General features: G+C 36.6%; 1 protein-coding gene across 1 annotated transcript in view; it reads right to left on the bottom strand.

Annotated features, from left to right (window-relative positions):
- PDGFC (platelet derived growth factor C) overlaps positions 1-22,413 on the bottom strand; it is a 119,866-nt gene that overhangs the window by 31,427 nt on the left and 66,026 nt on the right. The window contains exons 3-4 of the mRNA XM_038135312.1: positions 18,306-18,501; positions 221-401 (exon numbers count right to left, since the gene is read on the bottom strand). Of these exons, the coding sequence (XP_037991240.1) occupies positions 221-401; positions 18,306-18,501 (377 nt within the window). The remainder of the gene's footprint in view (positions 1-220; positions 402-18,305; positions 18,502-22,413) is intronic.

The following is a 22,413-nucleotide window of genomic DNA, read 5'->3' as shown; positions in this document are numbered from 1 at the left end:
ACCGAGCCCACAACTTCCTAGTCCAAAGCCATCCAAAAAGAACCACAGGAACACTCAGTTAAAAACAGAAACAAAATGTACAATTCAGGAAGACAGATTGCACACTGTTATTCTTAAGAAATAAACAGCAATTAATCTTACCCTCTTAAAATATTCTTTAGAGCTACCACTTCAAAGATTTTGTATCCTGAAATGTTTCAATCTGAAACATGTTACTTACTGGCATAAGAAGTGTATAATGGATGCAGAATCCAGGTTCAGAAGGAAAATATTCATCAGACACAAATCTTATTCTGATCTGGTTTCCTTTGGAGATTTGTCTGCTTGGCACAGTACTGGAACCACACCAGCGCCCTAAAACAGTGCCATCACTAGGCTCTTCAACTTCTACAAAGTCATACCTGAACAGAAAAGAAAATAAAATGTTTATTTACTGACAAAAATTCTATAAATTTCCTAATTTAACCAATAAACTGACTCTGCAATTTTTTTTTGTTTTTTTAAACACTAAAAGTATGCAGCCAGCTATTTTAAACTTAGCTCCCAAGTTGCTACTGACTTACATACATAATAAAATCATGCAGTGAGGTTAAGAAAATAAAAGCAGAGTTAGCATTTTGAAGAGACCCAAGTGTATGGTTTTGCTTCTTGTACAGAAAGCAATTACCACATGTGTGACAGGGCAGAATAAAATCAGAGAAGAAAAAGGCTGTAATTGCCTGAGTGGCACAGTAATTTGTGCTGCAATGTCACCAGCAGTACACTGCATGCCACCAGGGAAAGTTCAGGGCGTTCTGGTTTTTGGTACGGAAAACCTGCTGTCCTGGAATATCAGAGGTGAATAACTTCCTAAAGGTTAAATTAAGGCTTAGAGAAACTTGGAAGGAGTTGATGAATATCCCAAGAAGACATTTGTTGAGCAAAGACCTAGATCTCACTGCATGTCAGAAAGAACCTGGTATTGTGGAAATATTGACAAGAAACATATGAGTAGGGAACGTTGAGAGAATTAAACATATTTAGTTTGATTTAGTTTCATTGCTTTTAACATATGGTCTGGGTATCCCTGGGGATCGGTGAACAGCTTCAACCAGATCCATGGAAGGTAACTAAGATATGCCAGTCAACCATCAGTAAGCTTCAGTATGCCATACAAAGGTCCTCGCTTTCACTGGAAACGTTTAGTGGGTTCCCAAGTCATAAAAACATGGAAAGCCACTGCTCTAGAAGGCACATCTGGTTTCAGTGCTTTAACCTGCTTCATGTCAGCTCCCCAGCCGCCCACTGACAGGATAAACACTGAGCATTTCAGCTTTGTTTTCCCTGCTCCAGCTTGAATCCCCCAGTGGCAGCACAGCCCGGTGGTTTGGGAAGGTGAGTGTGTGCTGGTTAAACCAGGGCAAGTGCTCAGCTGTTTTCAGTTCCAGCTTCCCCAGCCAAGTTTTTACTTTTAAACCACAATTTGTATCCTAAGCATGAGCATAACAAACCTCTGTGAAAGTTTTGAGGTTTCTGATATTTTTATGTCCTCTTGCATGCGCAGTCATATATTAAATACATCTCACATAAATCTACATTCGTAAATAGCAGAGTCCTTTTCAAGGGTACAAACAGTCCTACCTCTGATGATAGCAAAAGCTCATATTTTAAAAAACATGCGCACAAACACACTCTACCAAATATGCCAAACTATATTTAATGTGAAAATTATTACCTCATAAACATTTTCTACTAAAGCTTTTTCTGGATTTTTTTTAGTAAATCTAATCTTTATAATGATTCCCAGTTCCCTAGTTAGACAGCAGGCAATAAATTCTTGTGTTGCATGTTTGTGCAAGACTGACTCGCACATTTATTATCTCCATTTAAAGGACCACTATTTTTTCCACTTAATTAAAAATGAATGCAATGAATATGCTCATTAACTGTGTTCAAAATCCATTACTGCCATGTACCACAGTTTTAAATCTTTGTTGAACTTATGATACTAATTACTTTATCATTATCTTTTTTCCCCCAAACACAAACTAATTCCTTTAACAGATCCACCAGTGTTTTTACTTTATGATCAAGTATACAACTTATTACAAAGGCAATGTGTACATTAATTGTACTAAGGCCTCAGGGCTCAACACATTTATCAAATTTATTTGGAGCGCTAAGCTATTTTTCTTTTCAAGATCAGCTTTTGAAATTTCTAAATATAACCTTTTTATTTTTCAGTTAAGAATATGAAATAATTACCTACCCTTTTGATTTTTAAAGAGTGAAATAAGCTAATATTTACATATATTGACTTAGGTTTAAGATGTTGAGGGGAGTCAGGGGGCTTAGGGCCTCTACCTAACTTGCATGCTTTTTATTGCACTCTTTGGTCTTGTGGTACACCTGAAGTAAAAGAGAAACTCAAATTCCAGAGTTTAAATCCTAGACCCTTCAAATAAAAGCTAATTAATTCCATTAGTAGAGAGGTAAACTTGAGGGAAATAAGTATCCTGGAAAACCAAATAAAATTCAGCTTGGATAATGACATTTTTAGCCAATAACTTTATTCCTGTCAGTTATCTAGGCTAAATGTGCTGCAAGAGCCCACCAAAAAGCCTTCTGTGAGACTAAAATTCCTCTCATCACACATCTAGACTGATGTCTGAATTTTCTGTAAAAACAACAAAACAAAGCTGTTCAGATGCTTTAGCATTTACATTATGGTGCTACATAATTTTGCAGCTGATGTCACAGGGCTAAGGAGCAGCAGGGACAATAGCACAGCCATGGAAAATTATTTGCCTGTCAAGAGAAGCTTGTACTTGAAACACAAGAGAAATAGGATAAATACCCAAGAACTGAGATGCCATTTTACAGCTGCAATGGAGTAAGAAAATGGTAAAATGCATGTTGAACTTGCCAACGCAGAGCCTACTTTTCTTAGCAGCGTGCAAAGGAGCAAACACAAGCCTCTTTGAAAATGACTTAAGAAACGCTCTGATGCTGTATCTGTAGTATTTTTTAAATATTACTAAGTAAAATTTAGGCCAAAAAGGCAGTCCAATCTCCTTTCTTTGGACTAAAGATGCTCTGGCCTTTAGGCATAATGCCCTCAATATCTTCTGTTATACCTGTTGCAGAAGATCTACTCCCCTCCCCTAAGGCCTGTGCATGGGAACATGGATTGAATCAACAACCTGAGCAAAGACAATTTACTGGAAAGGAGCAAGGAAGTAACATAAGCAGCTCAAAGCTTCAACAGCTTTGCAACCAGGAAATGTATTTTTCCAAGAGTATATGTTTTTCTCTCCTTTCTTTATGTTTTTCTGTGGTTTATACTGTCATTTCCTAAACATATTCTGACAGGCTGTTTATCTTGGCTTGAAGCTTTGTGACCTTTCTGTGACTTCTCTCTGCTTCCAGAATTCCACAAACATATCAAAAAATGTAAGAAGCAAAAATCCACCAGGTAAAACCATTTGTCATATCAGTGGTGTTGGACCTTTCCATCTGTATGCTGATACATGCTAGACAAAACTCTAGAAAGCCCACAGTTTGTGACAGCTGAAATTTATTCTTCCCTTCCTTCCCTTTTTGATAAACACAAGTTTCTTTTCCTTAATGAAGAAACAAGAAGCTATTACCAATCCCTATTGAATTTTTTATAGCATTTTGTGGGGCAATGTAATATTTCTATTCCAACTTGTTTTAAAGCACATAGAATTCTGAGGTTTTCCTGGTTGGCATAGCACACCCACCTGCAGACCCAAAACCCACCTGCAGACCCAAGGTCCTTTGGCAGTTCACCAGGCAAACAGTTGTAAAATAGCACTGAAATGGTTTGGACAGCTTCAATTTTGGAAACACTGGAAATTACTAAAAACTTCCACAATGAAAATATAACTCTGATATTTTACTAATAAGAATTTTAACACCATCTTTCTAAAGAAAACCTTACTTCACTCTTTCATCTCTATTTGAAATAATTTTAATTTCTGCTATTGCAATATTTATCTTTCCTATGAAACAAAAGTCTCTGTTTCCATCACTTGACATCACTGTGCTTTTGTATAAACAAAAGTGTGAGGTACTGGTGATACCTCTCATAGTTTTCTCTTCTTAGATCACTTTCAAATCACATCTGTAAGTAATAATATTGCTCTTTGTAAAATAAACATATTTGCCTATAGAGGAAACCAAGGCCAAACATTTAGCTCAACAACATTTTTTTCAAAGCTTGGCAGATTCACATTTATCTGAGTGGAAAAGGGAACACTGAAGCATGACAGAGGCACTCAAATCCATGGTACCTTATAGCAGCTTTGTTATTCCCTGCAGGCCAATATACAGCAAAGATGTGTGATAGGACAAGAGGAATGCAGAGTTTATGATAAAGGGCAGAGAGAAAATAGGAGAACCTCAAGAAAGAAGAAAAGGACAGAGTGGCATGCCAGATTAGAGAAAAATAAAATTTCCAGGTAAGCAACAAGCCTACAGACATAGCAATACAGTTGTAAAAAGAAAAGCATACTCCATCATTCATTCAACAGGCGGAGAACTTTCTTTTCTACTACCAATACTACCTCTCTTATTGAGAGAAAATTAAGTTTTCCTCAAAGACAAAGGCACTGACCCAAAAGATACATCACGTGAGATTAAAACCAAATGACACAAAATTTAAGTCATTGGTAATAATGAAACCGCAGATACTTGTGTACTTCTTTTCAATTTATGCAAGATGAAATTTTAACTCAGGTATTATTTTTTTACTTTACAATGTGACCAGGTCAGGCAGCACAACCACTTATTGCCCAAGTTTGCAAGCTTCGAAGGAGCTATTTAATTCCATTGCCTTTCAAATGCATTAATTTACACCATACTCTTCTGCATTTGCTGCCAGACAGAAATATTAATGTCAGACTGGCCTTTTCAGTCCAGTCCCCCATTCAGCACAGTAGGTACAAGATTCCTGGAATTGAAAACCACTAGCAGTGCACATCAGTAAAAGTTAGCTATGAATAATGTCACTTGCCAGATAGCAGCAGAGAAAAGAACTCAGAAAGCAGATTTCCTGGAGGGACAGAAGGACATTGCACCTTGACTTAAATGGTGGCTCTGTGACAGCGCCAGAAAACTCCATACAGGAAAAAAGTTCAGTAAAGATTATTCTGCTCAACATCACCAGAAATAGTTAACTGTGACTACTTTGAGTGACACTAAAGTCAGGATACTGGAACAAAACATTTTTCAAAAACTAGCCAATACAAAATTTTAATTATTTTAAATATTCCCTCTGGATTTTGTTTTTCCAATATGAATTTCCAAACAAAGTTACCCAGAGTCATTTGACTCAGTTCCTGAGGCTCACAATGTGGATGATTTACCCATAAGACTCACCCTCTTTAAGAGAACTTGGCAGTGTCTTCTCCAGCAAGAGGAAACTCCTTTGGATATCATTACAGATCATTACAGATCATCCAACAATTAAGAAAAGACTTACGTTCTACGATTTCTGACATGAAATCATCATGCTTGATGTTTTAACGTATAAACAGAGAAAAGATGATGGAACACCAGTGATTTGATGAGAAACAAATTTCCATAGTAGTTTCTGTATTTGCTGATCTTATACACACTGTGTCATAACAGTCACTGGAAAGAAACAACAAACCCAGATATAATCCAAATAAATAACTGATGAGGTCAGTTTTTGTACGCAGAAAATGATGTTTAATTATATACAAACATCACTTCTAGCAGTAGATTTCACTTCCAGCCAACGAATGAGCATAAAACCCCCAAGTATCCTGGCGTGTCTACATTTTCCATGAAATAAAGAAACTCAAGGTATAAACAGAGAACATTTCTAACTGCCATTCCCCAAATATGGGTTGTAGTTTCTGCGCCAACCTACTTTGAATACATTTATTTTAGAATATGTAGTACTGCACATTAGGAACTGCCTTATGGAAACACAGATTCATTCACAAATGTTACATGGTTGCCATGGTTCTCCCTGTTTAATCTTTTCTCACACTAATTAAAAACAGCCTGAGGCTTCTAACACAACCACACAGCTCTCTCTGTATTTCTACCTTGTTATTTAGAATACATGGAAAAAAAAAAGTTTAATCCTTAGATTTCAATTCTCTTCCCTTTCATTCATTGCAAGACACTTTGATCATAAACATACACTTAACCACACTACAAGTGGAAAGGAAAAACAAGACAGAGTTCAAACCCTCAAATTCTACTCTTCAAACATTCAAACCCTTTTTATTAAAAGGATGCACTGATTGTTTGATTTGGAGAAATTAACTGCTGCATTACAACACTCCAGTCTACCAGAAAATATATTTTCCATTTTCTGTGGATCAGCACCACGTGAAGGTAAGGAATACACATTATTCAAAGCAGCTTTTGTCCCTTGGAGAATGCATTTTGGCACTGCATGCAAAAATAAGAAGCTCAAAGAAATGTGTCTCTTTTCCTCAAAGCTCCCATTTTCCCTGATGACTAGGAAGTTGGCACGCAACTTCATCTAAGAAATAAATCCTCATGAGTGATATCTAGGTGCACTGATAAACACTTATGTTTCTCAACCATGAGCACATGAATATCCCATAGTCTCTGAAAGTGTCATCTGCCTTGTGGGGACAAAGGGACAAGAATGAGAAGTTGAAAACTAGATACATTGGTAAAAGTACTTCAGGCTCTGAAACAAAAACAATTCTATGTTCAAACAGCAAGCTTTCAACAATTTAAGCATATATTAAACTACTGATACAGATTAAGCATATAAACAAGTAGTTTGAGGAATACAGAACCACAGAATTCAGCCTCTTCTACAAACTAATTTATACCCAGGAAACTTGTATTCATACAGCATTTCAAGCACTTGAATAAGTATCTTATTGAAAGAGACAGTATAATCCTGCAGATCAGAATTGGAGGTAAGGAAAGAAGGATGGTTTCCCAAACTCGTTCTTTTAAAACACTGATTGTCAAATTTCTTAGAAGCTACTTATACTTATCTTCATTTTATTACAGAATGACAGTATTCTCAATGCCAGTCAGAAATATGTTTGGCTTTTTTTAAAACACAGATTAAATTTGGTCCAAAAATGGCTTTTTATGAGTACAACAGACATATAAACCAAAAAAGTGCATGACATTTCGTATCATCACTATTAGTATATATCAAAGAAGAATTTGGGAAAAAAAGTGAGCGTGGAAAAAATGTACACATACAAATAAGCCTGCAAATGATGCTCCAGTCCATGTAGTTACTTTGGCCTTTATCTTTAAATACAAAGAATTAAGTTCTGTGTAGATGAAGATTCCAAGGATTTCCAACACTCACAGTTATTATGCTACACTTCCCTTTTTCCTATCTGACTACAGTTTCTCCTGTAGTCTTGTAAAATACAGTAAATAAAAAAGATTTTCCACAAAATTAGAAGTTACTTGGAATAGTTATGTTTCAAGGACTTAAAATGGGTAACATTTACAAGAAACGCTTTCCTGTACTGTTTCACCTCCAACTGTCTACTTTGTGCTATTCACTGGACCTCCTTAGTATTATGCACCAGTTATGAACTAAATAATAACACACACAAGAAAAAATGGTAATTGCACAAAGTATTCTTACTGTTTTGTACAGTAGTACTTCTATTATTGCCTTTGTCTTCTGCTGTGCAAGGCATTACCTGTAATATAATTATTATCATTATGTTACAATAAAACATTGTGTGGAAATGAACACCAAAGTTCAGGGTCCTGCTGCACTGGACACTACACTCTCCAAAGCACTTTTGCCTTTATAAAGATGCAGCTGCTGTCTCTCCTCACAGAGTGAATCAGCTTAATAAGTATCCTGCACTGTACAGTACTACACATTCCAGATTTTGGAGAACCAAATGCCTTACCAAATTTTTCCCAGGACTCCTCTGTAAAGTCTGGTATGTTTTATCTTAGTAATTACAGCAATCATAATAAATCACATGTTCCTACTGTACAGATCAACGCTTCGTAGAAAACCAAAAACTCCAATGGACCTTAGAGTTCACATTTACAGCCAAGGCTGTCAAGCACTATTTCTAAGCCACTATAAAATTTCCTCCTCTACCCACACTGTTCACAGTGGTCAATGTATCTGTTCCAGCTTCTGTGAATCCACAAACACATATTTCATCATTGTTTTTCAAGCAGCAATAGAAATATTTATTCTAGTATCCCAAAGAGTAATTTCTTCTTTATGCACTCTCCAAGATACTCCAGGATATAAATCCTAGAACGCAGCAATGGCTCCAGTCAATGATGTGCTAACTATTGGCTAAGCAATATTCAAAAGTATAGTTTTTGGTGAAAAAAAACATAAGGAGCATAAGAGGCATTTTTATCATGCGAAGATTCTGCCAGGGCAGTGCAGGCTGCTTCCCTTCCCCTCAAGCAGCCTCTGATATTAGAACAACATTACATGCCTGGATAAGTTCCTCATATTCCCTTCCCCTCTCCTGCCTACTTCAGGGGAGGCTGGGGTCTATCTATGTTCATTTAAATGAAAACACCTTTATTTTCTTTAGCTCACCATAACATATGGCCTCTTGGCAGCTACACCTGCACACAGGATTTACCAATCCAGGACAGAGCAGTTGTCACAAAGTCTGATACTCTGCTTCAGAACACGGTAGTAATTGCTACTCAAACAGAAGGCAAAAAAACCCTGTAACGTAACAGACCAGTCTGCAAGAGCCAGAAAAATAATGTATTCCCAATCCTAGCAGGAGATCACTTTTCACCTAAGGAGTGTAAGAAGTTTCCTCTCACTTCAGTTTTAATAGTTATAAATTGATGGTCATAAAATTATGCAAATCTATTTTCAGTTCAGCCACAGTATATGAATCAAAGGCTAGTCTGAAGAGATATGTCTTAATAATTGGTGCTTCAGTGCTGGCCTCCCTCTTCACATGCTACTTTCAGAAAATGAGATGACCTAATAATTTTACCTTATAAAACCCCTATGATGCTCCCACATGACCACCTAAAATTTTTTACAATAATGCATCTTTCTTTTCACAGTTTCTGATGCACATGCATCTTCTCAGATATCCTGATGACCAGATTGATGTAAATTGCATTACATTTTACTTTTACTTTATCCTAATGGAGCAGCATTGAATGCAAGACTGGACTGTTAATAACTTGTCTGGCTGAAAATATTTGCTGGCAATGCTGTCTGACTACAATTGCATGTGAGAAATATACTTTGCTAAAATGTTGATGATACGCCTGAAGAAGCAAGGACAGTGTTTAGGAAAAGGGTAAGTGGAGAAAGGTAAAAGGAAAAGCTGCACAACAGGTGAAGAAACACACTGTCCATCTAGGAACAGGAGAGTTGGAATGTCTGCTGTTCCTGTTTAATCCTGCTTATATACCTGATGGTGAGTCTAATATTGTGACTGTACTTAGACTTTCAGTCTATCAGAAAACATCAGGAAGGGAGTGTATGCTATGCTTAAACTGACATATTTAGACATTATAAGGGGTAACTTTAGATTATTTTGTTGGTCGTAACTCTGCAGCTTGCAGAATCTTGTCATCAGGAGCTAAATTGAGCCTCACCAGAAACCACAGATGGCTGCAGGGTCTGTCTGTGTCCCTGAGCTCAGGTGATGGTGGCTCACAGTATGTTTTCCTGCCCCTGAAAGTAGAGATTTACATCTATATTTTAATAAGTGGTAGGGTGAGAGCAGGAGAACTCCATCAACTACAACTACTGCCAGAACACCCTAGAAAGAAGCAAGACCCATCAGTTCCACATTCACATTCAAAGAAAATAACTTTAGTCTCCACCATTAGAAACACTGCCAACTACGGGAACATAAAACAATTTTAGAAGCAATAAATTAGGATTAGGACCGTTTACAAAAATATTTTGATAGTGGGGACACAGTTTACTTTATTCAAACAGCTTGCTTGAGATTGAGAGGACCAGGAAGAAATTTTAAGAAGCCTAAATTTTTTTTTAAGTTAATGACTGTAGTCTCTGGTGTGAAAAAGGAGTAAGGGATTATGTCAACTGCCCACTTATCAGCAATCGCTCTCCAATACACTCATCCAGGCTGTGAAAACAGACATCAAATTACTTCCAAAATAATATCTATTATAGTGTCCTCTAGCAACAGTGGATACTAAAAATGAATGCTGCATTTACAGAAATTGAGGGAAAAGTGGGTGGGCGAGAATTCAGTCTCTAGGTTTGTGCAGAGTGCCCTTCTGATCACATCACCTGTGCTCTGCTGTCCTCCCATTCCACCAGAGAAGCATCTCCTTCACTTTTTCTTTCTTATGTTTCATTCTGATTTGCTTAGAGAATACAGTTTTGCAGCTTTAAGCCATTTCTGTACAATAGAAGAGTTTACTCTTCTTGAAGCCTCGGAAATTAAGCAACTTTTAATAAGCAGTAGAGAACCCAAAAGGAAGGATATACTTCTGGATACAGTACACACCTCTGCCACACTGGGAACAGTGAACAGCAGCTAAACCAAAAGGATGGGACCAGCTGAAAGATGAGTTAATGTTTGAATTACATGGGATGTTTTTTCTGGAATCATGAAATATCCAAAAGGAAGATATTTCTTAAAAAAAAAATAAATAAACCAAACCACCAAAACCCAAAAAAAACCCCAAAAAAATTCCCACTTAAATTTTGATCAATGAAATCAAAATAGAGAAGAAACAGATACAGATATTTCTTTTTATGCAAAAAAATCCACTCATTTTTTCTTTAAAACACTAAGAAAGAAGAAACCATAAGTTTGTTGGATTACTCATTTGAATTCTATTCATTTAACTGAAATAATATTGTTACATTGCAACTCACATGAGTGAAATAACTTTTGTAGTACAAAACTATTTCCTTTATATATAAAAGAAGAATTTTTTAGATAATCAGAGGACTCTGCTCCTAAATCAATATAACTTCTTACAAATTTTGATCCCCATCCCCCACTCTTATCCATTTAGCATCCAAACTTCTCTTGCACTGACCCTACTTTTTAGTTGTCTTGCAAATTGATCGAACAATTAAAAATCAAAACCATAAAAAACACTTCACAAACATCAGAAGAAAATTACTTAATCAGCCTATATTGACACAACTTTCATGTAGTTTTCCACACACTGTTCCTAAAATGCCACCTTTCTGCCACTGATAAAACATCAATGCTGCTACAAAGGATTTCAGATTAAATTAGGTACTTCATACAAATTCTCTGCCATCAGTATTTCAATTAAACCAAGGTACTTGAATGCTAGAACTCATCCCAACCATTTAAATTATATGTCCCCCTTTCAGACTTTGAATAAAAATGATTAACAAGTTATTTATGTGTTGGGAAAAAATTAAATATTTTGTATTGAGGAATGAGAATTCATATGCTTTTTATAACCCTGTATATTAATGAATCATTCTTTTCCAAATGGATCTGAGTCACAGAACAGAACTATAATAAATTTTAACTCAGTTATGGTTTCATTTTTGCAGCAGTTACAGCCAATTATGAGACACTTCACTATGACTGATATGTAGAGTCACCTAAACAGAGCCCAGCCCACCCACATGTCAAATCTCACAGAATTACAGAATATTTTGAGTTGGAAGAGACCCACAAAGATCATCGAGTCCAGCTCCTGGCCCTGCACAGGACCATCCCCAAGAGTCATACCCTGAGCCCAAGAGCATTGTCCAAACACTTGAACTCTGTCAGGCTGGTGCTGTGACCACTTCCCTGGGGAGCTGTTGCGGTGCCTGATCACCCTCTGGGTGAAGAACCTTGCCCTAATACCCAATCTAAACCTCCCCTGACACAGCTTCAGGCCATTCCCTCAGGTCCCACGGTTGGTCACCACAGAGAGATCAGTATCTGCACCTCTTCTGCTCATGAAGAAGTTGCAACTGCAATGAGGTCTCCTCCAGGCTGAACAGACCAAGGGACCTCAGCTTCCCCTCCAGAGCCTTCTCCAACCTTGTGGCCCTCCTCTGGACACTCACTAATGCTTTTTTTTTTTTTTTTTTTACCCAAAACTGCACACAATGTTCAAGGTGAGGCTGCCCCAGAGCAGAGAGGGACAATCCCCTCCCTTGTTCAGTGGGTGATGCTGTGCCTGATACTGCCCAGGACACATTTTGCCCTCCTGGCTGCCCAGGCACAATGACTTATATTCGACTTGCCATGGACCAGGATCCCCAGCTCCCTTTCCATGGCCCTGCTCTCCAGCCTCTCATTCCCCAGTCTGTCTGAACACCCAGAGTTGCCCCACCTCAGGGGTAGAATCCAGCACTTGGCCAAGTTGAACATCATATCATTGGAGATTATCTCAGAAAAAAAACAGGTGGTTAAAATTAAACATACTGAAATTCTAAGGCAACAGCTGTAAAAAAAGAGTTTTAAGGATTAGTCTTCACTATAACTTTCATCTCTGCTTTGAAGCCTTAAAAGTTTTGGGGACTCTTTTTCTGAATTCTCATATAAAGGGGGCAGCAGCAACCCCTTCATCTTCAGAAATATGTGAGGAAGCAGTAAAAATCCCAGCAACCCAGCTATTTAGCAACATGAGTCACCGTAAACATTGTCTGCACCAATTCCACTTTAAATACAGAGTTCACTTAAAGGTCCTTATCCAGTTATTCAAAGCCAACTTGAACTTTGTACTTACTCAGGAGATAACTTGACCCTCTGTAACCACAGTCAATGAGAAGAATTTAACACTGATAATAAAGTCAGCCCATCAATTGTGTCCAGAAAACAATTTTCTTGGGAACTAGACCTTGATAAGCAACTTGTTGCCCTCAAAAGCCCCAGAAGTAATACTTACTTTATGTGAAGAGTTATATTTCTTTCACAAATCTATGCTTGATATTGGTGAGGTCTTCACACATATACCAACATTGAATCTATAATGCACCAAGATAAAACAAAAAAAACAAACTTTTTTTCTTCCCTAAGGGGCAGGGTGTGGGATAGAATTTCTTCTGAACAGAAGAAAATTATGCTGACATTATACTTTCATGCATGCACTCTCTTGATGTTGCAAGGTGCTTCCATACAAATGAGAAAAACAAAAGAAAAATTTCTGTTGTCTTTTTTACTGAGGCATTAGAGAGTCACACTTATGCATCCATATTTCACTCCACATATTAGACATTGTAATAATAACAAGAAACAAAGTTCCACATGGTGCAAGTAACTCATTGCGTCTCATATTACACAGAAAGGTCTCTTTGGAAAATTATGTAAAAAAATATTTAGTCTTTTTATTTTGCTTACTGTAAATTATCACTGTCTTGTATTCATTTGAAACAAATTATGCAGAAAAAAGAGGAAAATGACTGCTAAGCAAACATTTTCCTTCTTCATAGCCACAGATGAAAGACAGTGTCTGTATGTTTCCTCTTTAATACACCTTTTTCAATGTTGTCAGACTAAGCCAAATCTAAATCTTTAATTCTTATCAACAATTTCCTAACAATACATTCATTAGAAACACATATGACTTTTGAAGCAGTCTGGATTACAGCTTCTACCACAGAATCTTGATGTTCCATGAATGGAAGGCAATAACTCAGCCACAGCAGATCTGCAGTGAAGGAAAGTAGCCTAAGGAAACATGGAAAGGGGAGGTAGTGAATTTAATGCATGTGGCACTGAATAATAAAGCATCATCCTAAGAATCCTCAGAGGAAGAATATTCCCAGGATTAAAAAATTAAGTATTGAATGTGACAGGAAGAGGAAAAACAAGTCACATAGATTTTACTCTGTGTTAGTGCTGATGGCTGCCTTCAGCTTAACTAATTTTCTGCAGGAAAAAGTTCCACAAATTACATGTATCAAGTAGACAAGTTCTTAAATCTCTTTCAAAACGTTATAGGTTAATACTTTACTTACACATGTAAATGAACAGACTCACATCTGCAGCTGCTAAAAGCTGCTTCCCTCCCCCCTAAACAAACAAACTATAGTTGATAATTTAAATTATTAGAGGGCTAAAGAGAGTTGGAAATTAGTGTAACCATCTTAAAATGAAGATGTTGCTGAAATGGTATTTATTATTCTACTATCAGTTCCACAGCCTTTTACTCGTGTATTTTATCCTTATCACCTTATCTACAGTAATTGCACTTTGGATTTGTGACACATTTCTGTGTTTTATTATATATAATAAAATTCAGACTGTAATCATCAGATGATTAGAAAGAACAGCTGCAGCCACTCTCACATGAACAACTAGAGCCACTCCATGCACAGGGAAAGAGCAAGTTTGATACATGCTCCTGATGGAAGAAAGATTCTTTCCTCTCCCTTTCCTATTTTTGCCTTACACCGTAATGCTCCAACCAACTCACAGCATCAGACTTCCCTTCAAGGCCAAGTGTAATATCTATGCTCTTGATGGAAGAAAGCTAAATCTATGTCTTCCTGTCACAGAGGAGTTAATCAGAAAGCTGTTATCACTTCATGTTCTTATTGACAGAAAGCAACAAATTTGAACAACAAGCAACAGCTGAGCAAAAGTCACTTTTTGATCAAGAAGAGTTATGGCAGCTCCCTGGCAATAGAAGCTGTCTGGCACAGGAGTCTAATGACTTTATGATTAAAACAGGATTGAGGAGCTACCATCATGAAAATAATGACCTGTCATATCAGCTACCATATCAACAGCAGAGAAACTGCATTTTTATTTCATCAGAAAGGGCAGGCGTACACAATCCAAATTCGCAATGCCTCTGCTAGAAATTCACTGCCACTTTTATCATGTAAACAGTGCTGCACAAAACACCCAAGAGTTATATCCTTCTCCTTTTTGTTTGGTTGGTTTGAAGGGGGATTTTTTTTGCTTGTAACATTTTTCTTTTCCAAGTCACAATTGAAATCAAACACAGTGTATGAAACTGAAATTACCATAATATTACAGAGATTTATATATCCCTACTGTCAACCAAATGACCTACATCTCTTCTAGACATATGCATGAATCTAGTTTCCAAAAAAAAGTGGAGTTTGTGTTCACTTTGGAAAGGACACAGAGTGCTTCTTAACATTTTGTCCATAGGAATGATGAAGTGCAGAGAAGTAGAACTATTGCGAAAAAATCAAAAACCAAAAAGCATAGATTATCTTTAAAGGAATGAAAACATGATGTGCCTGAATTTCAAGTACATCACCATTGTAAAACCAGCATAAAAATCACCTGGTTAAATACAGGCAAAATACCAGAATTTTATTCTAAAACTCTGCAATTTAAACTCACACAACAATCATGCTTAAGAGTGTTGAGAATTAGCAGAATGTGCACGTTAATACAGGTGAGGCTGAGTCAGAAGGGCTGGCCTTAACGTAGAATTTTTTCTAATACAAATTTGCTACATTAGTAAATATTGTAAGCTGAATGGCAAGTAAAAACTGAGTGGAAAAAAAAAAGCCATGCAGGATCACTTTGATTTGCATTTGGGAAAATATTTGAAGTAGAGCCTAGACTGGTACCTGCAAAACATCTGTAAAATGTGATATTTGCTCTAGATGAAAAGACTTCACAGAATAGCCTGAAATGTCAGAAGTGACTTTGAAGAAATCCAAGGTCAGATACAGGGGAAAAACTTGCCATAGCTTCAGGATACATCTATGACATTTTTTAGTTACCACAACTATTGTATTCCTGTTATAGAATTATGTTAAACAAAAAACACTTGTACAACTGGATATGTTTGAGTTCCATTTTTCTCCAAATTATGAGCAATATTTGAATTACAATAATATGTAAAAACTGCTAATTATCTTAAGCTGATATACTCCAGAATATTCTTTCATTGGCCCTATGAGCTGACATCACAGGGCGGCACAGTCTGCAGAGATGATGGAGAAAGTTCTGGCATTTCCCAGAATGAGCAGCTTAAACAGGTAGAAAGACTAAAAACTGTGACAATGATGACAGCAGGTAACTCATGAGGTTGTCTCATACACTACAGAAGGGAGAAAATGATATCCTGATACACACTGTACACTGCATAGAAAGCCTAATGTTTCCTGGCTGCAGTTTTTACTCAGTTTCAGTCATATGTCAGAGCTAAAGGTGTAGAATTATAATAGATTAAACTTGATGTGATGTTTCATTCTGTCCTTTGCCATATAAACTTGTTTTTGGAGAAATCGTTGAGCACTATACATCAATAATACTGATTTGTGTGTTTCAAGATGGCAGAAGCACAGTACAATAATAAATTCTGTGGGATGTAGTCAATAAAAAACCCCCTAGTTTTTCTACAGAAAGTATTGGAAGAAATATAAATAATCATATTAGGAACCCTAAGGGTAAGAAATGCAAGACACAACTCACAAAAAGATATTACTCAGGTAACTGGTAATATCTACAGTTGACATGTGTAGAATTATTTTACATATTTAATCTGTCTCTTAGTTATTTCCTCAACTTGTTAGTTATTTATACTCCCTTTACATCAAACAAGGTGCAATTTCTCTTTCTTTACTGAACTTGCTACTGAAATTAAAGTTCAGAGGAATCCTAGAGTTAAAATCAAAAATATAAATCTTTTCCAGAGAGAAATATAACTCTCTTTTTAATCTTCCAAGCCAAAAAGCCCAGGTTTTTTTCAGTAGGACACATATCAGGAATTGCAGTCATACAACTTCCTGGTATCCCTGCACAAATACAGGCATGATAAGATTCTAACTGAGTGAAGATTATGAGTGACTTGTTACTGTTTCTTAATTTGTCAGTCCTTTTTCTATTTATCACATTGGTTACTTAAAAGAAATATACTCTGATTAAAATACTATTCTAGTTACAATATTATAAAATATTTTAACTTATCTTCTCTTTTTGCAAGTGGATGAATGAGTCACCCTACCTGGATTTTCTTTCACTTGCCACTTCACTCTGCCATATGCAAAGAAAAGAAAAAGCAAGCTAAGTTTTTACTTGAAGAAAAGACTTAACTGTGCAAAGGGAGTGAGTGCACTGATTCAAGCAAACCTATGTTTATAGTCGTTAGTATAGTACTGATATGGCCTTGGTGATTACTTCCTTTAGAATTATGAGAAAAATATATTTATCTATCTGTTATAAACACCTTCTCCCAAATTAAGGATAAGTGCAAAAATAACATCTAAAAATTTCTAATTTTCTATCAAAAGTTGATACAAGATGTAAAACCAATGGAATAACAGTTAATTAGAAAAACTGAGAATAAGAATCAAGTCAAATGTGTGTATGATGTACACAAAAATAAAAATCAAACCAGAAAAACAAAAAACCCCAAAAAATTACTTTGAAACAAAAATCTTGTGTGAAGTACTTCTCCAGGAAGGCATCAAAGGAGAAAGTGCCATTTAAATGACATATTTTATTTAATTTACTGAAGAGTCCAGACAATGTACCACTATTCACACACCGTGACTTTTTATGATGTGTTGCTGAGATGACAGACAAATAGAGGATACAAGAGTTTTAGGATCTCTCCTCTTTTACCCTCCCACAGGAAATGTATATATCAGTCCTACTGCCTCACAAAACATCCAAAACTTTATCAACCACATGGCTTGGTTCAGAACTACATCTGTGCTGATGCCTGTTATGCCACAACTGTTTCTCTCCCAAATTACAAAGCCTTCAGCTGAGAATCCTGGAAGGAAACAGATTCCACAAGTCCTACAGAAACCTTTGCCAGTGACTGAGCATGCAGATGCTTACCGAAGTCAGGGAAAAAACAGCACCACTGAAGAATGTCAATTAGCACAGTACTTTAAGTGCTATTTTTCTTAGATAACTTGACAACTTAAGGCCATTAAAATATTGTAGAGTAGTGTGGGGGGGTGTCTTAAACAGCGGTGTAGCGCTTTTTGTCATGACCTGAATTCTGCCTCAGGTAACTTACTCACCAAAATTTAATCTATAAAAATTAGACATTCCTCATTCTAACATTCTGTCAATAGTATTTTCCCAGATGTCAAAACTTTCACTTGAGAGGGAGATAAAATATATCACAGTTTTGTGTTGTAATATATCTGTGGCTTAGATACCAAATGCAGAAGCAAAAATGGGAGCCCCCCAAAACATTCAAGCATGAAGTCCTCTCCTAGCACTATAAAAGAAAATTATAAACCAACACTCTAAAAGATGCATTTTATACATAAATTAACATGCAAGTGTCGATTTTTGCAGAACTCAAGCAATACTTTTTTTATTCATCTCCAATCACCTCCTTTCAGAATTTCCTAAATGAAAGAGAAAGCAACTTACTTGCAAATGTCATCTTCTGGGTCCTCAAGCCCAAATCTTTCATCAAAAGTAAGCTGTATCCATACGTTTTCATCAAGCGCTACTAATCTCCACACTAGCACAGTGTTGCGTGGGTATGTGTGTGGAAACTTAGGGCTGTGAATACTCCCATTAGTAGTCACAGTAATTATCTTCTCATGGTGAGGGTCCTGCACACCTACAGGAAGGACAGAAAACAGGCATCAATACTCATTCCTTCTCCTTTTCCCAAAGTGTCAGTATAGTATGCACAGATAAAGATGCTTTTGTTTTGTTTGCTTTTCTTCATCTGGCAAGAATTTTTGCTTGAAAAGTCCATATAATAACAAGAAGACAAGAGTTGTTCTAAAATCTGTATATTGTCAGATTGGTATTTCACTCAGTAAATCACAGGAATTCTCAGAGGTAGCTATTAATAAATTTTGGAACAAAATAAGATAATAGTTTTATGTGGGAGATTTTATATTACTTTCTTTTCAGCTATTCATTGTTTTTTTTCAGTTAGATATTTTACCTTATTTTTCTGACTTTTCTTTATAAACAGCATTCTGATGAACATTCATTTGAATTTATAAAACACATACATACTCCAGTCTACTATGAAAATACACACTGCAATTGTACGCCTCAATATAGCTGTATATAAAGGTCGACAGCTAAATGAATGTAGTGCAAAAAAAGAAAGCCACAGACACTGCATTGCTATTTTAAAAGAATCAATCTATACTTAAATATACTTTAAAGTCTGACGAACTTTTGCCTTCTATTCTTCTGGACTTGTGCCTTCTACTTTTGGTATGAAAATGGTGAATTTTCTTTTAAGTAGAATGGCTGCTTATATCAAGCTAATGGAGTGTGGTCTTGCCAACATCCACACACACTTGCAAAGGACTGACTGCAGGAAGAGAGGACAGCATGCAGTAATAAGAAAAAAAAGGCATGAAACCAGAATTCCTAATTTAGATACTTCATTGGGTTTTTGTTAGCTGAGTCACAAACATTTTTCTATAATGTACAGTCTGTCAGCTGATAGTTGCTTGCTAAACACAGGAGCCAACAATAATAAAGATTACTTTCCCAGAGATTAGTGCACCAGAGCGCCATTTCCAAAGCATTCAAAGGACCACCATTTCAGATAAACATGTCAAAGTGTGGTATCTGATGACACTATACTTAGTGGTACTTTTTGTCCTTAAAAACACAAACAGAATTACAAACCATAATATACTTCACAATATATTAAAAAGTGTTTTCTCTTGCATCATCAGGGCACTGATAATAGCTCTGCAAGTAAGGACTGTAAATAGTCCAGGCACATCATGAATGAGAAGTCAATAAAAAAGGGGAAAGGAATGAAGACATATTTATTATTTGGTGAACCGCATCTCCAGTACCTTCAAGCTCCCCCATTTGTAATGGAAAAATATAATTTGCTTTATACACAACAGTGTTACATGAACATATCAAATTTCCACACACACCACTTGCTCCATTTCAAATATTTGCTTTCGCACAGTGGAATTTTTTCTCTTACAAAAGAATTATTTTGTATGACTACAAAGGCAAGTAATTGCTGTCACTGGAGAATGAAGCTTGTTATATCTCTTCAGATAAGCTGCAATACTCCTTTCTATGTATTCTACAAAATTTTTACCAGTGTACCTCAAAACTCTAGCTTTTTTCTACTGAGTTCATGCATGGTCTGAAAATTGCTTTTGAGTAGACTGTGAAAAGCACAGCTACCTGTGCAAGGCTAAAATGAGGCTATAGGTTTTGATCTTTGTAGAATGACTTTGCAATTCCTGGCTTTATTTTAGGTATAAATCAGTCCAAGTTACACTAAAAAGGCAGTAACAAGCTTACTCAGATTTACAGCACTCAGCTGCAGAACTCTAAATCTATGTACACAGGTGTTGTGGGCTGCCTGCCTTTCTATGAGCAACCATCCTCCCCACGCTCATCCTGATGTCCCTTCACTGTCAAAAAAAAAAAAAAAAAGAAAAAAAAAAGAAAAAAAAATATTACTACACAAACAGCATTGAAAAACTCTGAAGCATCAGTTTAGGTGAGGACTGAGGTAGACAAGGCACTATCTCAGCCAGGAGACAACTGGGAAAATGGGGACAGACAAGGACCAGAACAATGCATTTGCATCTTCAGTAAAAAGCTTCAGCAGATGATGAGCAACTGAGATCATCTTCAGGAGAAAGTCCTGGAAATGAGTCAAACTAGACTGGAAAAATCCCTGAGTTGACCTAGAGATATGACACGGTTACACTAATTAGGAAAGGACGGCACACACTTAACATAGCCTGAAGTTGAAGAATGAGTCGCCGCAGTCGTCTTTGATGTGGTACAAGATGCTATCACCAGATTTATACATCTATCAGTGCAGAAAGTCTGCCCCTGAAAATTACAAGATTCCAGGCATTCTGAAAGCACGGCAGTGCCTAACCCTTCCACCCATGTAGTAATGCAGATGAAAAACCACAGTATCACCAAACAGATCAGTAGATGCCACTGTAAACTGAAATTAAACCCACCGACTAGACAAGCTCATTCCTGCCTACTTCAAAGTAAGTCTCTTCCCCCATGGGCACAACACATTTCACAAAGATCAGCGCTGACACTTTTTAAATATAGCAAATACCTCTTTCTTAGTATATTGTAATCTCTACATTTTAGCAAGGGTCATGGTTAAAACTCAGACAAATTGCATGCAGTTCAGGAGACAGAAGAGGAACTGCAGAAAAAGAGAGGAGCACCATGGGTGGAATAATGACCTCGGCACTGATTCACCTAAAAGGCCACACAGTACTGGAAAAATTAGTTTTTAAATCCTTTTGTTAACACTTTTTCCACAACAGGACAACTATTCACAGCTGCTAATCACTTGTACTGCTAATCACACAGTCTTAATATATATTATTTGTTTACTTTCATCTGATAGCCCTAAATTAAGAAAAACAACTTTTAGTCCTTCAGAAAGAACATTAGCTCATGTGTGGCTATCACTGCTTAAAAAAAATAAAGCCAAATCCAAACATAAAAAAGTCTGAACCCCAAATATTTACTAATAAAGGTTAGAAATTTTTCAGATACACAGAAATGTTGCAGTTTGTGAATTTTCTGTTTGAGAAACAGAAGGTGCCAGTAACTATTTGGTCATTACCATAGAACTTGAGAGAGAAACAGGGTTTTTTAATTAATTGAAAGGATTTCCAGACAACATTCCCATATAATTTTTACAACACACCCCTCTGTACAGAAACTGAGACTTTGTAAAAGAAATTCTTTAAAATGTAACATAACATGCTATTTCTCCCTCTTTTACCAGAATTTCAAGAAGCACTAAGCCTACTTTCAGAAGCAGTAACTCAAGCCATGCAAGGGTACCTCTTTCTGTCCTGTCTCTGATTCAGTTGCCTCCAGGCACTTCTTAGCTATTATAATACAACAGTCAAGAGAAATTTAACTCTTTTTGCTAGGCACAAAAGAAAAACTGGAAAATCATGTGTTACTGGCAGAAAATTGAAGACAAATACCTCTGCTCTATATTGTTTGCACATAAAATGGCTATCAGGGCAAAGTCACTCAAAGTCATACAAAAGCTGCTATGCAGAGACCTCTGGAGACCCCCAATCCCAGCTCCTGCTTAGGTCACAACTCCTGCTCACACCAGAGCAGCTCAGAGATTGGAGGGTTGGCATTTTCTGGACAATGCCCAAAGCCCCTCACACATGGAAACTCCACAGTGCCTTGGGATAACTTGTTCCATTGCTGCATTGCCTATCTAGGTAAGATGTTTTTTCTGAATATTAAATTTGATCCTCACAAGCTGCAATTTTTTAGTGATGATTCTTTTGTCGGTTTTGTGGGGCCTTTTCGTTTGTTTATTTGTTTGGGGTTTTTTTGGGGGGGTAAAGGAGGGTTAGTTGATGAGTTTTTGGTTTTTTGGGGATTTGGGGTTATTTTTTGATGTCTTTGTTTTTCATTGTTGGGGTTTTTTGTTTGGTTTTGGGGGCGTTTTTTGTTACTTTTTTGGTGGGTTTTTTTTTGTTTTTTTTGGTTTTTTGTGGGGTTTTTTTTT

This window comes from Motacilla alba, chromosome 4, assembly GCF_015832195.1.
Source record: "Motacilla alba alba isolate MOTALB_02 chromosome 4, Motacilla_alba_V1.0_pri, whole genome shotgun sequence".
Classification (NCBI taxonomy): Eukaryota; Metazoa; Chordata; class Aves; order Passeriformes; family Motacillidae; genus Motacilla; species Motacilla alba.
The sequence above is the reverse complement of the archived record's forward strand: the minus strand, read 5'-3'. Positions and strand labels throughout refer to the sequence as shown.